The 17,775-nt window shown below is 30.0% G+C and overlaps 1 protein-coding gene across 1 annotated transcript; it reads left to right on the top strand.

Moving 5' to 3' along the window:
• The first annotated feature begins 4,683 nt into the window (after positions 1 to 4,683).
• On the top strand, positions 4,684 to 6,833 carry LOC114371869. Its single transcript, XM_028329179.1, has 2 exons — positions 4,684 to 5,581; positions 5,995 to 6,833. The coding sequence occupies exons 1-2, from the start codon at positions 5,336 to 5,338 to the stop codon at positions 6,058 to 6,060; spliced, it is 312 nt and encodes a 103-aa protein (XP_028184980.1). The 5' UTR covers positions 4,684 to 5,335; the 3' UTR covers positions 6,061 to 6,833.
• The last annotated feature ends 10,942 nt before the right edge of the window (positions 6,834 to 17,775 follow it).

Raw genomic sequence — 17,775 nt, 5'->3', positions numbered from 1 at the left:
ATTAAAAGACTAGACTTAAATGAGGTTGTACATGAGGACAACAAATTGTTTGAAAATGGAATTCGGGCCCTATAACTTGCATGATGTGTCCTCAAAGAAATTGGTGAGGCCGATGCTTTCCTCATTTTGGCGTTTGGATATTTTGTTGTGCTCTCAATGACATCCACCACTAACGAACTTTAGAGACAAAGTCTTTTGAGGATTAGTTGGCCAACTTCTACAACCTTGGAAAGGAATCTAAACTATTTGAGATTGTTCTCCTTTTCCCTTTTTGAGTGCTCAGGGACTATTTTCTGTTCCTGTGTTAATGAATTGTAGGAGGGGGTTGCACTATCTTGATTTAGTTATCAAAAGAAATTATTAAGTGGGATCAAGACTGTCACGGTTCTCCTTAATTTCTACATGATTAATGATACAAAATTAAGAGTTCTTTCTCATGAATTTAAAACTTGAATATACATGGAAAATAGATATGTCTAGACCATATATTTGTATTGATGCAAAACTATCAATTTCTTAGTTATGTGCAAATATTCTTGCTTCTCATGCTTCTTCTCTTTCTAATTTCTGCTGGTGGGATCATTCAACTTTTTTTGTTGCAGCGGAAATGAATAAAAATATAATAGATTTACCTAGCTATGGTTTCACATAGCTTCCTTCAGCATGAGTTTTGGTTCTTGTCCCCCAATCTGCTCTTATTTTTTGGATTCCTTTTGGATTAATTATTGTATCTATTTTTTTGGTCAGTGTCTTGGGATCAATTCTGGTGTCAATCTAGTTGAGATCTCTTGTGTTGTTGTGAAGTCACCATCAAGGTTTCTATTTTGTAAAAAATCAATTTCTTAGTCATTAGCTCATTGTTCTATTATAACAATTGACAAATAATAAAAATCACTCGTCATTATTTTTTCTCTCTCTCAATAAAAATGACATGTTGAAAAACTTCTGTTTTCAAAAGTAACATTCCATCTCTATCTTATTTTTTTTACTGACGTATTTATTTTCCTATTATGTGACAAGAATGGAAACACATAAAAAAGATAGGTGATTTATGTCCAACATTGATGACATTATTATATGGGACCGCAGAAGCAGATATATCATAGAGCATTCGGGTGCATCAATTCGGTCCTTTCACCAACGAGCTTGCATAAAATTAGAATTTTGGGTGCTAGTGGGGGTAGAAATGTTTCATACCTGGGTTCTATAAGCTGAACTAGTTCCATACTCTAGTTGGTTTTGGAATCATATATATGTCATAAGCAAATTATGCTTGCAAGGGACCTATATCTGTAAACTTTAGACAATAAAAACCTCCATCATTTTACCGATTGATACATTCACGACTTAAACACAAAAAAGGTAGCAAAACACTTTCTATATATGTTATCCATAACAAGAAAGGGTGTTAGAATTCAACCTAATTTGAAGCCAAGCAGTTCTCATAGCTAGTCAAACATTTTTTTTATTCTGCTCCACTTTAGAGCAATTCATATGTAAGCTTAAACTTTCCTTTCTTTCGTTTGGCTCTTACAAAGATTATCCACCTAAAACCATAACGGTTGTTTATTATTATTAGAATTAGAATTAGAATCTATCCGCAGATTATGTCTGAAAGTATAGAGGATTGAGTCAGTGGACTTTCAGTTTAAGTGACACTAATACTCCCAAACACTCTCTCAAGTCCAACTAGCTTAACTTAGGTGTGACCTGTCTTTAATCTTTAGCTTGAACCTTAGGGCTAAGTCGTAGCTAGGTTTTTGTTTTTATTTCTTGTTAAGACTTGTGTTTCTTCTCTTGAGTTTTAGAGTTCACAGGTTTATTTTCATTAACTAACCCTTTTGTTTTGTCTTTCTTTTTTGTTTTTTTGGGTCTTTTATTCTTTTTATATATTTTTTTAAATATTTTATTCTTTAAAATATTTTAGATAATTCTCAACAATGAAAAAAATGTTTTTTAAAACACGTACGAACGAAAAATAAAATAAATTATAAAAACTAAAAAAATATTTTTAAAAAATTTATCAGCAAAGAAAAACTTCTATAGACAGAAGATATAGGATAAAAGGGTTCCCATACGCCCCTTAATAAGTTATAATTCGAGATATGCTTGCTCCAACAAGTAACTCCCTAGATAACATAAGAAATATATCCTCTCACCCATCAATTGCAATAACAACCCAGAATGAAGTAACCCACAAGTATGCCTCTCCATCTATACCTACCTAACTAACTCAGAGCAACTAAAAGCCAAAAAACTAAAAGACCAAAACTATATACATACCCTTGTAAAAAGCAAAATGAGATCATATGGCAACGTTAGTATATATACTACCCTTTATTGCCACACATCTTCAGACGATCAGTATAGCCAAGAGAAACAAAAACGAGTTAATATATCAGAAAATGCCACCGAATCGTATTCATATCTCTCATCTCAGATAGTACCCTTATCCCATGAGTCATGCCAAGGAGTAGATGCATACTCTCGGATTAGATACCCATGAATAGTTAAAAATATATAGGCATTCTGTTTTTCAACCCAAACCACACCATTAAAATAACCTCATCCAACAACTTCCTATTGACATAACTCCCTTCTCCAAAACAATGTTGTTCCTGCAGTTCCAAATGCACCATACTATTGAACACCATACAACCTTACATACTTCTGATCAACCTTACATAAAGGACACAAATAATTGTTATTATCCACTTGGATATTTCTCCTTTTTAAAATTTTTCCTAGCTAGCTAGTTGCTACTCTATCAATGCAGACCCTCCATAGAAAACCACTAACCTTTGGAGGGATCCTAAGTCTCCACAGTTGGAGAAGCAAATCACTTTCCTGGCTCCCACTTTCAGTTTATTTTAAATCTCCTTAATATTTGAATTGGAAGAAACTATGTTCTATTATAGTTTTAGAACTTTTTAATTATTGTTATAATCATTTAAACATAGATTTATTTTTCTCTTACTATCTCTTGACTTAAACTAATTTAACGGATATTTTTCTTTTATCTAATCAAATTTTAATTTTCTCTTATGTTTAATTAAATAATTAAATGACATAAACAAAAAGTTAATTCAAGTTGTTTCAATTTTTCTGCATAATATTTAAGATCTTAAAAAATTATAGATAAATCATTATTCTTTTCTTATTAAAGAATAAAGAAACTAAGTCGATACAATTATCTTCTCTGTGAAATCCTAAATGAAATCCTAAAGTATAGAATAACTTTTTTATTCAAATTATATATTTTTTATTTTTTATTTAACATCTTTTTATTTAACTAAATTATTATTATTTTATATATCATTTAAAATCATGGTCAATAACTCTATCAATGAGATTGTAGTTTTGAGATAGCAATGACATATTCATCACAGGATGGAATGTGTTGGAAAGTAAACAAGGACTTTTTAAAATCTTTTATTTTTTTATTGCATTTTAACATCTTAATTAATTAACAAAATTATTTCATAATTATGAGAAAAAACCTATCATTAACACTTCTTCAGAATCAATATCTTAAAGGAAACCCCACTGCCTTGTTGGTCTCGGAATATCCCTTTATGTTTTCGTTCTCGCATTCCCTCTTTCTCTCTCACTGTATGTATATGTGCCCTTTGATTCCCCTGAGTCCGTGTTGGTGTGACTGAAAAATTCTTCTCATTGTCAATCTTGTTGAACGTTGTTTTTGATAATTTATGCTGAGTTGAAATTAACCCTTGATCTGTTATGTGAAGATTCAAATGGAATGTAAAAAAAATGCAGTTTTGGAGTAGGTGAATTCGGCTGTGTTGTTGTTTCAAATTTTTGGTGAAGAATGCCTTTTTCTTATTACTTGAATTCCATAATGTTTTTGAGTTGTCTTCCCTTCCCTTTACTTTCCATAGCGCCCAGATTTCTTACATTACCAAAACGACACCCAAAAGTATTGCGTTTCACAGCTGAAAAATCATTATTCTCCATACCGTCGACCAATTGCGTAGCAACACTTACCGTGCCCCCCTTCACCTCTTCTCTCACATTTCTGCTTACTCTTCAACTCAACCCCTCAACATTCCCGGTATATGTTTTTTCAACTTCAAAATCCTACCTTTTTATTTTATTTTTTTACCCAGTTTTTTTAAGTTTGACTCTCTAATCTTGACTTTCTTATTTTTAAAAGGTTAAATTAATAATTTGTTCTCTAGTGTCTATAGTTTTAAAAATATTTTTTTATAATTTGTATTTTAGTTCTCTTTTAATCTAAAATGTAATTAAAATATAAAGTATAGGGATTAAAAAAATCATTTTTTTAAACTATAGGGATTAAAAGAAAATTAAGATATAATTAAAAAAATTATTTTTAAAATCTAAACTATAAAGATTAAAAAAATCAGTTTCAAACTATAAGGATCAAAAAGATAAAAATACTTGAAGGGACCAAATGATTATTTAAACTTATTAAAAAAGTTCCACATTTCCAATTTATTCGAGTTTTTGGTACACTAATTTCAAAAAGGTACTTTTTTTCGTCAAAATAAATTCTTTAAATTTTTTAAGTTCACATTTGGATTAGTAATTCAAGTTTGAAGGTTTTTAAGATTGTGTTGTGATTATGGATCAATCTGTTGGTAGTTTCAATTCAATTGTGCTCTTCTAATATTTTTTTTTAAAAAAAAAGTTGTTTCAGTTTTTGGTAAATTGAAATCAAAAGGGCACCTTTTTTTTTTTAAGTTTCCATTTGGGTTAGGAATTAGAGTTTAAGATCAGGTTTTTGGTTATGGTTCTATTTGCCGTTAGTTTCAATTCAATGTGTTCTTCTCATATTTATTTACCACTCTTAAAAAAAATGCTATTTTTCCCCGTTTGGCTGTGGTAGAATGGATCAAGAAAACCAGGAAAAGGAGCCTAAGTGCTCTGAAGTTGTTGATTCTGATTTTTTGGATCCCAAGGGTCCTATACGCCAGAAGGATATACATGAGGTCCAGGAAACCATTGAAGGGGGTTGGAGTCAAGGATATGGATTTTACTTCCAACAAAATGGTCCTAGATGATATAGAACATATGATGGGAATAGAGGACATGTTTACCCAAGCAAATGGTTTTGATAAGGAGCAGAAGCTAATGAATGAGTTCGAGCAGGTTATGAAAGGAACTGAGGATCTTATTTGTGATAGTGAATTAATCCCCTTGAACTTGGGATTGGATAAGGCACATAGTGATGGCGGTGAAGTTGGGTTGATGGATTAACAAGCAGAAATGGAAGAAGGAGAAATTTCTGGAGACCTGGGAATAATAACAATTCATTTGATGTGCTTCTGCAGATGCTTTAATATTACAACAGATGGAAGTTGATGAGGTTCAGAAGCCTGAAAATGTAACTGGAAACATGATATATCTTTCTAAGATTGAGAATCAAGAAAAGGAAAAAGGCTACGACTCTAAATCCTCTATGGTAAATGCACTTCAAGATGCCAATAATAGTGAAAAAGTGGAGCCTAGAACTAGTGGCAAGAAAGGGATTGTATGCGGAGTTGAAGTAGCAATGTCTAAAGAAACTATTGAATGTCAGAAGGAAGATAAAACGAAGGTATTCTTCTAATGTTATTGTTAATTTTTTTTCTTGATGTTGTATTATTGTTCTTAACTTGTGAATTGTGATCACGTTAAGCTTCATTTTATTTTCATTACTTTCAATTTTCTTAGTATGTACCACCAATGATGAATTAAAGATTTTGATCCAATGATGATCCTTTTGATATATTTAGTTTAGTAAGTTCAAATATTTTAGGCTAGCATTGCAATGTTTTACACAGTTACCCACCCTTTCCCGTAACCAATAAAAAAAAGTGTGATCACATTGTTGTACTTGTGTATGTCTATATCCAAAGTCTTTATATGGACACCTTAATTATGTGGGGTTCCATATTGTGGAGTGACTGTGTAATGATTTTAAGACTAGTTACATTGGTTCTTTTGCTAAATTTTGATCATCTGCTGCAGTTGGATAATGCCAGTAAAAAGAATAAGTGTGGTGGGAATAAAGGAAAAAAGAAGGTATTCTTCTGATATTGTTTTGATTTTCTTTCTTGATGTTATATTACTGTTAACTTTTGATATGGATTTTGAAGCTTGTTAAGTCAACCTCTTTTGAAGCCATTTCAACATCAGTTAAATGATATTCTGTTATTTGTGAAGAATAATTTATAAATCTGTATGTGTAGAGCAGAGTTGTCTCCACTTCTGTCCGGAAATGCAAATTCCAGCACACACCACTTAACAACAATCATGTCTCTAGTTCTGTCAAGCAAAACCACTTTTGACTAATTCTGCAGGAATTCATTCTTGCACCAGTGTTGAACATAAGGTGACAAACACTGTACAGAAACAGCCTATACTACCTAAAGGAATTAGTTTCATCAATCTTGCAAAATTATCACCCAGCTTTAGTTCACTGAAACAAGACACAGTAACAACCAAGGAAAGTCCTGTACAAATTGGGACCCGTGAAGATCAAAGTGCATTTCACAAAACTCAAAATAAGGTGGACATTCCTAAGAAATTACCGGCTGTGACACCTAAGGAATAAATTTTCTTTCTTTTGGCAAAGGCTCTGTCTGCAGTTTTAAAAGTGTGAATAGGGAAAATGGTATCAAGTTGCCTCAGATATTCAATTTTGGTTTGCCTGAGCAGGCAAAATCCTCTCAAAATAAAGTTGATTACAACAAAGCTAGTGGCAGAACAAACAAAATGCACCACAGACTGATATATTCATAACTGAGATTTTAAGAAAAAATCAATCTGCGGCAGAAGAAATGAAATCAATCGGTGTTAAAAATGCTTTAAAATTTACTCCATATGCTAACATTTTTTTTAAATAAAATTTTTGTTCGTGAAAGTTTGTTGGGGTAGCAAATTTGTCCCTAAAAGATTAAAAAATAAAATTTAGTCTTAGAAAATATAAAAAGTAGGATAAAATTGTCCCACCATTAACTTTCATCCGTTAATGTTAGACAACTCGCCTAAGTTACATGCAAAGACAAAAATGTTACAAAATTAATGTTCACGTGGACATAAAAATTAAAGTTATTGATAAATACATCCTTAAATTTAACAACTTATTAACATTTTTGTCCTTAAAAAATATAAATTTCTAACACATATATTAACAAAATATATAAATCTAATAAGTTAACATCAATAACAAGATATATACACCAACAATACATTAGACATAAAAGTTTTTGATTTTGTTATTATAAATATTTATTATAATATATTATAATTATAATTATAATGTCAAATTATTAGAAAGAAATCAAAACTCAAGAAAAAAACAAAACAAAAGTAAGTTCTCAAATAAAAAATTAAATTATCAAATCTTAAATGCATCATCAGGCTATATTATTTTCTTTTGTAGTCCTAATAGCATTGCTCACTCGACCTTTTTAAATTTTGGGCTCGTTTATATTCCTTATTGAATATCTTATCAAACATATGCTTGGGCTGAGATTGTATTGCAACCTGAAAAATCATGGACCATGGAAGCTGAAATGTCTTCTAACATTTATTGTTAGTCTAAATATTATGGGGCTTCTATTTGCACCCACCCTTTTGTATGCCCACTATTTTATTTTTGTGTAGAAAAATACCTTTTTTGTAGTTCGATCATAGTGAGGAAATGAAAGAAGTTTTGTAACATCCCAATTTTTCGTAAATAAATTTAAAAAGCTTTTTAGTAAAAAAATAAATAAATAAATAAATATAGAGCAAATAATAGGCTGAGTACCCTAGGTATAAATAGTTATGTTAAGTCAGCTGCCTCCTTTTGGCCTCATTTTCGTTTTTTCCCTTTTCCTCTCAAAACCCTTTCTTTTTCCCGCAGCCCACCAAACCAGTCTCAGAAAAACGACGATCTCGAACCCGTTCACCGTTGGATCGTCGTGAAATTTGAGTATCATGTTCGCAACAGAATTCCGAGCATTCTCACCGTTGGGAATTTTGATATCATGTCTGAACTGAGAGAAACACCCTTCGCATTGTAGCCTTTTTCTTTCCCGCAGAAACCCAGAGCTGTCTTGGTAAAACTACGATCCCGGTTTCGTTAACCGTTGGATTATTGTGAAATTTGGATATGTTGTTCGAAATTCAATTCCACACGCTTCCACCGTTGGGATTTGCGAGATAATATTCGTGGAAGAAGAAAAAGGAATCGCATGAAGACAGTATAAGTGGAGGTTTCAATCTCTTCTCCGTCTCTCTGACGTTTGGGAATTCTATCGGAGCAGTCGGAGGAATAACTGAAAGAATTTCAGGGAACCGCTAAAGATGTTGCTATCCCTGGCTGAAGACACGTGAGTCCGCTCAGAGGTAAGGGATGAGTTATTCACAGTTGGGGATTAGTGAGAACATGTGTAGGGATCCTTAGAGGATTAAATTGGGGTTTTATTTTGAGATGTTTATTAAATTGCAATTTTTCCTTTATGATTATAAATAAAATATTGATGTTCTAATGAAAATTGCTTGATAAATTGTGTTCTTGATATTTGTATATTTCGACCTATGATTTTGATATAATTGTGTAATATTAGTTAAGGGGTTTTAGTCCTAATGTTGTGATAGTGTTTTATATAAATTGTTATATTGAGGATATGAAATGATGATTCAAATTGTGAGTATGTGATGAATTGTAGAAGAATATGTTGCTTTGAGATTATAATATTGTTATTGAGATTGAGTATAAGTGTAAAGTTGAACATGTGTTAATTTGTGAGATACGTGTAAACATGTGATGGTGGATTGTCACACTATGAGAAGTGAAATTGTGAATGAGTTCTAGTTGTGGATAAGTGTGTAGTTAACACTTGATGTGAAATTACTTGTGTTGTAAGCTATGAATTGTACAATAACCCGACCAGTGTTATCTTGAGAAAAGCGTTGATGCGCAGTGGTTAAAGAGAAAATGTAGGTTTCCTATTTAGGAGTCAGTGTTAAATCATAGTGCGATTGTGTTGAACGTGTTTAAAACACGAGTGTAAGGTCGTGGGTATTGTATAATTCATGAGCAGTGTCTGCATGCAAAAAAAATTATTTTAGGGGTTGGACCTGAATCAGGAGGGAGAGGCCCTGACGGACTCTTCGGAGTGTAGGCCTTGGGGGTCACCGGGTTTGAGTGCTCCTTTAAGCCTATGCTGATCTCATATGGTTGGAGCATTCTCGCAAAACATCGTGACCCTGACTGGTCTCCCTATGATCTTACTTAGTGAGAGTGACCTGACAAACCCATTGTGTGGTGTGTCTTGTTATGTACTCCTAAGCGCCCCAGGGTGGTTTTTCACTGACATGGTACCACATTGCATATAGGATTGAGTCTTAGCATAACTATTGCATATGCTTGCTAATTGATGTGTTATTATATCTTGATCGAAGTGTGGGATTCTTGTGTAATGTGATTGATAATTGAAAAGTGAATTTTGAATGATGAAGTGGTGAAGTTACGTGAGCTATGTTTAAGCAAGTGGTATCTCATTTATATAATATGTATATTTAATTGTCTTGTTTCTCTATTAGCTAGGAATGTGATAACTCACTCCCTGTGTGTTGTTGTGTTTGGATCCTGTGATGATCTTGAACTTGTGTTCGGGGGAGCAGATGAATAGGTGGATGACTAAGAAGAACCTCATGCTAGAGGACACGGGAACACCACGCTCTGATAGGATGTGACATTAGGATATAGGTTCTATATTAATTGTATGAGACTTATATGATTTTCTTTGAGTCGAGATGACTTTATTATTTATTTGGACAAATTTGAATATGATGTAGAAGAAAGTGAATGTGAGCCTTTTATCCATTTGAAAAGCTTGTATTTAAAAATGTTTTAAAAATACTTTTAATTAATATTTGAATTTTTATTCCTTTATTAATATATATGTGAGGGGTAGATGGTGTCACAAGTTTTACCTCTTCTCTAAGACTCTGACAGTCAGGTACATTTTTTTTTTAAATAACAAATAAGATAATGACTATTCGGTGTTTGATAGTATGATCAAAGAATGTGTGATCATGAAGATGCATGGTACGCTCGTGAATAGTTGAGGAACTACTTTAGGGTATGGAAGTATGTGTTTTGGGGTAAGAAGTTGAATACGAGATCTTCTTATGGGCAAGGCAAAGAATCGTATTTTCAAGCACCCATGAGGTATGTGTATAGGAGTAGTGACGTGAAAGTTTTATGAGTTATCGAGAGAAATAAAGGTTAGAACATCATGTGGAACTCATTGAGAACCACACAGATATATAGGCACTAATTAAAGTGGGTTATATACATATGAGAGGAAGAGGAAGAGGAAGACTAGCACATGATCTTTCTGTTTTTTCATTGTATTCTATTTTAGTTGTATCATATCCAACTATGTTGACTTAATATTCACTGATTAAATGGTCAGAATCGATTTAAAAAAAAAATCGATTTAATTTTAGAAAATATTCATAATTGCATCAAATGAACTAATATTCATATTGACATCAAAGAACTAATTCAATTAAATTTAGATTATCAATAAATTTTTTGACCTTATATTTAAATTTCATTAAAAAGTCACCCTTCATAAATAATATTCATTCACTCATTATTGATTATTAATTATATAAAAAAATAGGTGGTGCCAAAACTATAGAAGAGCACTGCTAGAGATATGAAAACTTTTTCTGTAAAGTATTCATCAATGCACGTTTAAATACTTTATTGGATAACCAATTAGTGTAGCCGAACGAAATTATGACACATAGTTTCCGTAAGTAAATTGGAGTAACCAATTCTTAACAAACATCGAATTTTATCATATAAAATAAAGGTAGGATAGAGAGCCATGCATCCTTGATCCTATTCTCTTTTTTCTTCAATAATACATTTACCATAGTGATATATATCGTCGCTATATATTCCCTTTATTAAAGGTAAAAAGATATTTTATGCTAAATACTGGAAAAAAAAATTTATCCTTCATAACGATTCTACTCGAATAAAATTATCTTCAATAAAATTTATTTGTAAATTATAAAAAAAGTCAAAAAGATATTTGCCCTGCATTGCATGCTCATAAAATAAAAAAGGAAAGTATCATAACAGGGGGAAAAAGTTGAACGTACACATTTCTCCGTAAATATGAACATCAAAAAGCGATCTCAATCTAGGAGAATTTATAATGGTGGTTAAGATGAACTTAACTCGAAAACGAAAAAAAAATAAAAAAAAATCAATGGTCCAGGATCTGGACATAGACAGTAGGAACATTTTCAGCAGGAGAATAAGTTCCATATTTTTACAACATCAGTACATTAGGGGAAAACATGACAGCGTTTGTAAACCGTTCAATGAAGAAAATTCGGTGAATTATGAAATAGTAACCATCAAGTTACATCCATTGTAACAACTGTAGATAAAGACTAGGAACTAAAGCCTGCCATTATTGGCATGCACTAGCCAGATGCCACATATTATGGGCCTCTTAATGGAGGAGCTAGAGATGCTACTAGGAAACATGTGTCATGTGTTCAATTTTTGCTCTCTTCATTGCCTCTAATTTTGGCATCGGCAAGGCTGAAAAGTGCAAAGTTGTTTGTTGCTTTCAATAAATTCTATGAGATAAGTGCCAGAGATATATATGTGTTGAACATTGCTATTCGACTCATCCTAGCACCATGTATGTATCTAAATCATGAAATCAAGCTTGGTGTTTCTTTTTCGTCCACCAAAAAAGTTGGTTTGGATGTTTATTATAAGTGGTCAATTAATGAGTAGACAAGTGATACTGAACAATGGCCATGCTGCTTCTATGTATATGTTCTTGGATTTATACTGTTTGTGTTGACTTTAAAACCAAGAGCTGATCGAAACAAACAATTAAAAGATTAGACATTTACACATGTGAGAATCAACCAAATCCCACAATTCACCACGCTATTCTTCTGTACAAAATGGGAAACTAATTAGTATGAAGGGTCATTTTCGAGAGAAAAATGTAAGAAGCCAAATATATATATATATATATATATATATATATATATATATATATATATATATATATATGTATATGTAAGGTATTTGTTTGGATAGAAAACTAATTACCATTTGGGATACTATGGAAGCATTTCATTTTAGACTAAAATATGTTTTTAATTTCTGTATTTTCGTAAAAATTGGTATTAATTTCCATACCTAGCTTAATGCTGATAAAATAATCCTAAACTTTTGAAAAAATAATTTGGTTCCTCATCACAGATTTTTACTTTGAGAAAAGACGAAAATCATTATTTTTTTTTTCTAAAATTTCATGATTAAATTGAAGTATGAAAACTAAAATTAAGCTTTACTGAAAATTTTAAAATTAAAAATATATTTTATCCTTTATTTTATAATGAGAAGGGTCAAGGGTAGTTTATTTTACTGATACTTTTGGTTTGGAGAAGAAAGGAAAGAATGAGATAATTCTATAAGTTGTTTGAAAAAAAGAAAGCTAAAAACTTTGCAAAAGGACATTACTATTAATATTAACATCGATAAAAATATATAATGTTATTTGGAAATCAATTAATTAATTTTATAGATAAAATGGTAAAATAACTAAAAGAAAGAATAAAAATGACAGATTTTCCATATAAACAAAAGCAAATCAATATATGACTCGACAATGAATGAGCAAAACAACAGATTCCCTTGAAGGCAGCCAAATGACACTAGACATGGAAACAGCACGGTGCGGGACGGGTATAAAATTCCCTCATTCATGTACTTGCTTTCCAAAATCCAGTTTTTTATTTGGTGGGTATGAATTGTTTTCCTCTATCCCCGTTGGGTACAGGATATATTCATCCCAGTCCAATAATTTTTTTAAAAAAATTGAAAGAAAAAACATAAAAAATTATTTTTAAAAAAATCAACAATGAGACAATCAATTTATCATAATTAAATATAAAATTCTATTTCAGTCAAAATTTTCCTATAAAAATCATATCCTCTTAACCTAAAAACTAATCCTAAGACTTGAGATTTGAGAGAGAGCATAATCTTTTATAACTTATATTTGTCCTTAGAGATTTAGTTTCAATCTTCAAAATAATAAAAAGAATAGAAAATAAATAGTAAGTATAAAAATTTAACAAAAGTAGTTAAGTAATATACATAACATAAAATATGAATAATTTAGTAATTATATATGTCACATAGGTATGGATGATAAGTATATATATATATATATATATATATATATATATTCTTTTCATTTAAAAAAAAATAGATATTATCCATACTTATATCCATCCCTAGTCAAAATAAGTTAAAGTTAAAGTTGAAATGTGTACACGCTGACACGAATTTGTTTACCATGTTTAAATCGAATTTCATGAAAGAAGCCTTAAATTTTATCTTTATAAAGAAGATTTAATTTTGAATAATATTATTTGTAAACTAAAAGATAAAAATAATGTTAAAAACTTGAAAGATAAAATTTAAAAAATAAGTTGAAAGTACTGTTTTCACCTTTTATTACGTTATAGCATTTGCCTTTTGATATTAAACAAAGTTATATACATTAAAAAATATAAAAAGAATTTCTGCAACAAAGGCATATATATTGACCAGCATGTATTTTGTATATTGCATGAACGTTTTTAAAATTAGGTAAATATAAAATGTTTAACAAATTAAATATATGAAATTATATATATATATATATATATATATATATATAAGTGAACCCCATTCAAAATAAATCTAACAATAGGTTGAAAATATTTAATTTTAAAACAATATGTATTAGTAATTTGAAATAATTTTAACATTAATTTGAAAAGGGATATTAATTGCGAGTTGTGTTATTCTTTAAGAGAATAAACTTTCAATGTATACAAATGAATCGTAATAATGAATAATAAATCATTTATTATTTTTACCTATATTTAGGTTCGAGACAGATAAAAGTATTGAAGATGACAAAGCTTTCTCAATTTATATTTACAAATAATAATAAAATTATTTATATATTTAAAATTTCTCACTTCTCCTTCACTTCCTTTTTATTTAGGGGACAAATAAGTTGGCAATATAAGACGAGCTTAATAATTTATTCTCCATATGATATAAATTTTCATTTTATTCTTCACAAAAAAATTGTTACGTTTTTATTTTTGTATGAAAGAAATTTATAAAATCAGTTTCTACCGTTTGTTAAAGTTAGTATAATGTTGGATTTTAACGAATTATCCTTTATGTAAGGATCAAAACGTGGAATTATTTTTTATATAAAGACCAAAATGAAGTATACATATTATAATGTCAGATTTTAATGAATTGTCTTTTATGTAAGGATAAAATTATAGAGTTATTTTTTATATAAAAGACCAAAATGAAGTCTACACTTTTTTTTGTATGTGTATGAACTAAAAACAACAAGAATATCAAATAGACGATTTTTTTTTTAATTTAACATAATCGGCTCAGTAAATACTAAATACTAACATTGTTGTAATTTTGTCAAACGATATGGGATGATTCATAAACATTTTTTCATATAAGAATTAATATGTAGAGATTAAAAATAAAAAAGTAAGGACTAAAACATTAATTTAACTTAAAAAAATTATGGAAAGAATATATTGAAAAACGAATACGATCCTTTATTATGATGGGATGTAAATGAGGTATAAGATTATATGATTGTTTATTGGATGGAGCAAAATATCTGAAATTTAGAGGGCAGAATCGGGTAGCCACATAAAATAACTTTTTCAATCTACTAGTTTTCTTTTAAAATGACCTTTGGGAACTTGAGATTGATAAAAAAAAAAAAAGTATTAAATCGTATATGAAAATGGAAATTGCGTCTATGTAAGATTGAAAATGGAATGTGTTTGTTAGTCTCTTATGTACATATCTTTTTTATATATTTAAATAATACTTCAGGGTAAGTGATGTTGCATTTATTTCTTCTGCTGGAGCTTCGTCATCAATTGTTCTTAATGAGCTCTTTTACATTAGTTGCTCATTGCATTTGATTTTTTCTTCTCCCCAATAAGTATATGCTCTGTTAGCAGTATGACGTGTCTCAAAATAAGCTATACACATCATAAATTTATGCAGTTTAGTGAATTTTGAGCAAAGTTGACAAAAGACTATTTTCCACACACATTTTATTATTAATTAAAATTTATATGAAACTTACTTGGTGAATTTACATAAATTTTGTGAATCTGACATGATTTTTAGTCAATAACAAAAAATGTACTATCTGAGAAAACATTGATAATATTTTTTTTCTTTCAAAATCTTAAATAGAATAACGTGAGTAATCAATTTTGTATATTAAAAAAATATGGGAATCAAATGTTTTAGTTCCAAAAAAAGAATTGTCCTTGATACTTTACTCCATCTTCACTCCTTTCTTTTTTTTTTTTTTTATGGACCATCATTCATGCTAGTTCTTATGTTAATTAGCATTAGTAAAGCACGACGGAAGTTTATATATACCATATGGAATGTGCATTTAGCACAATAATTTAGTTTTTGAAAGCAAAAGTGTTGGTGGCCAGGTTTCATTCGGGTCTGATTTGAGGTAAAAATAACATGAAATTCAAATTAAATAAATTCAATCTTGTGTTATTTGATTGGATTAGTTAACTAATACATCTTCAAGTTTTCCTTCTCCGTATCTTTTTTAATTTCCATTTACCACCATGAAAAAGTACAAATGTTACTTGGATAAACAAAACACATAAATTAAAAATGAGGTATCAGGGAAGGGACATACCTGCAATATGCCATATGTTAAACTACAGAGAGGGCACAACTAATTTCACCAACGAGAGAGAGAGGGCACAGCTAAATTAGAAGCAATATAAATGAGAATGTCAGAAGCATCAATGGATAAAAAAGCATAACATAATAAACCCTAAATCAAATAAAGGAAACATTACACACTGTATAAAAAGAATATAGGAATCGCAAGCAGCATGTTCAAAATAATATACCAAACTAACCAAAATATTATGAACTCTTTAGAGAAAAAGTCAAAACCTTTCCTAAACCTGACTCATATAGAGATGACTTAGGATATGGACATAAGGCCAACAAGGACTTGATCAATTTGGAGCGTCTTTACAACCTTCTCCTTTGAGTTGATTGCATGTAATATGTATGTATGTGTGTCTGATTTGTTAGACATATAATCTACAAATCAAGTCGTTTCTCATATAGTATTCATTTAAGGACTCTAATTGTTTGTGCCAAATGTGCATAATTTCATATTGTAATCATTCAAAGACTGAATTATTATGCCAAATATGTATCCTATTTGGTTCTTAATATGCTACTTCAGAACTTCTCGCGGGGAGAGTAATTTGCATTTCTAATTTTAAATTTTTAGAATGTTGTTTAGATAAAGATAGATAAAGATACTGTTTTTATCGTTTAGATTTAGGGTGTTATCAATTTGTGTTTACAAGATTAGGATGCAAGTGAGTTTTTGTGAAGAAAGAAGGCATCACCCAAGTTTTTGACAAACATTCATGACAATGAGAGTTGAAAGTCTTAATTGAGAAAAAAAATGGTTAAGAACAATTCAAATTTTAAATCTTTAAGATGTTACGTTGATAAAAATAAGGATATTAATATTTATCATTTTAGATTTAGGATGTTATCAATTTGATTTCAAGATAAGGATATATAAGAGGGGTCCAGGGGTCCTTGTTAAGAGAAAAAGTGAGTAGTGTCATCTAATAGGAGAATTTTCTCATATTTGTTCAAAAAAAATGTAATTTTGTGTGAAATAGTTAATGAATAACGATATATCTCCTTGTAGGTAGGCATAAGTTGTCAAACCATGTTAAACTTGTGTGTATGCTTTTAATCATTTGATTCTCAATTAGGCTTGAAGGAATTTTCGCATAACACTTTTACTGTTATTAATTAATGCCACTTAATGTAGGAAAAAATGAATGACGGAGTAAAGTTTCATAAACATTTATTTAAAAATCTAATCTTTCTTTCAAAGACTAAAGTGATTGACTCAATCTTTCACTTTGAAACTAAATTGGTTATCCACTCTTCTCACACTAATTTTTTTTTACGGCAAAAAAAATGATTATTCACTCAATTATAATATGATTTAAGTTTTACGCATATAGTGTAGGTAGAAAACAATATAAAGTCATAAAAAGTGTTCTCCCGACACATCAAACATGATCCCCAACCTCTCTCTCTATATAGACACATTATTTATAATATTTAGTTCTTGTTTATGATTTTTTTTTATTCTTCCTTAGGGTTATCAAAGTATAGTCTATCATTACTTAGAATGTTTATCGGAGAGATAAAAAAGGAAATATTTCGTAATTACCGAAGTTGAAAAGGCAAAATTTACAACCAAATAAATTAAATTAAAAAAAATCTATGAAATGACCTTTGAGGTTTAAATAGCATGTTAATTACAAGTACATGGCAATGCATGCTTGCAAGAGCTAGCTTAAATAATATGCAACAAATAAATAATCACAATTGAGTTATAAAACAGATTATTGCTATCCCAAAATCACCTATAAAATTTCAACCAAATTATAGTCAAAATAAACTGAACAGTATTATCTGTATATCACCCCCAAAAAATAAGATTAAATGTACCACACTCTCTCAGGGGAAACTCTTTTATCTTTTAAAACTCATCTTTTTTTTTTTAAAAAAAAAGAAAACTTATCTTAAATATCTGTTATTTTTGTTTTCGTAATTCAGAG

The sequence above is a fragment of the Glycine soja genome, chromosome 2 (assembly GCF_004193775.1).
Source record: "Glycine soja cultivar W05 chromosome 2, ASM419377v2, whole genome shotgun sequence".
NCBI classification, from domain to species: Eukaryota; Viridiplantae; Streptophyta; class Magnoliopsida; order Fabales; family Fabaceae; genus Glycine; species Glycine soja.
Note: the sequence above shows the minus strand (reverse complement) of the source record. Positions and strands in the feature narration are given on the sequence as shown.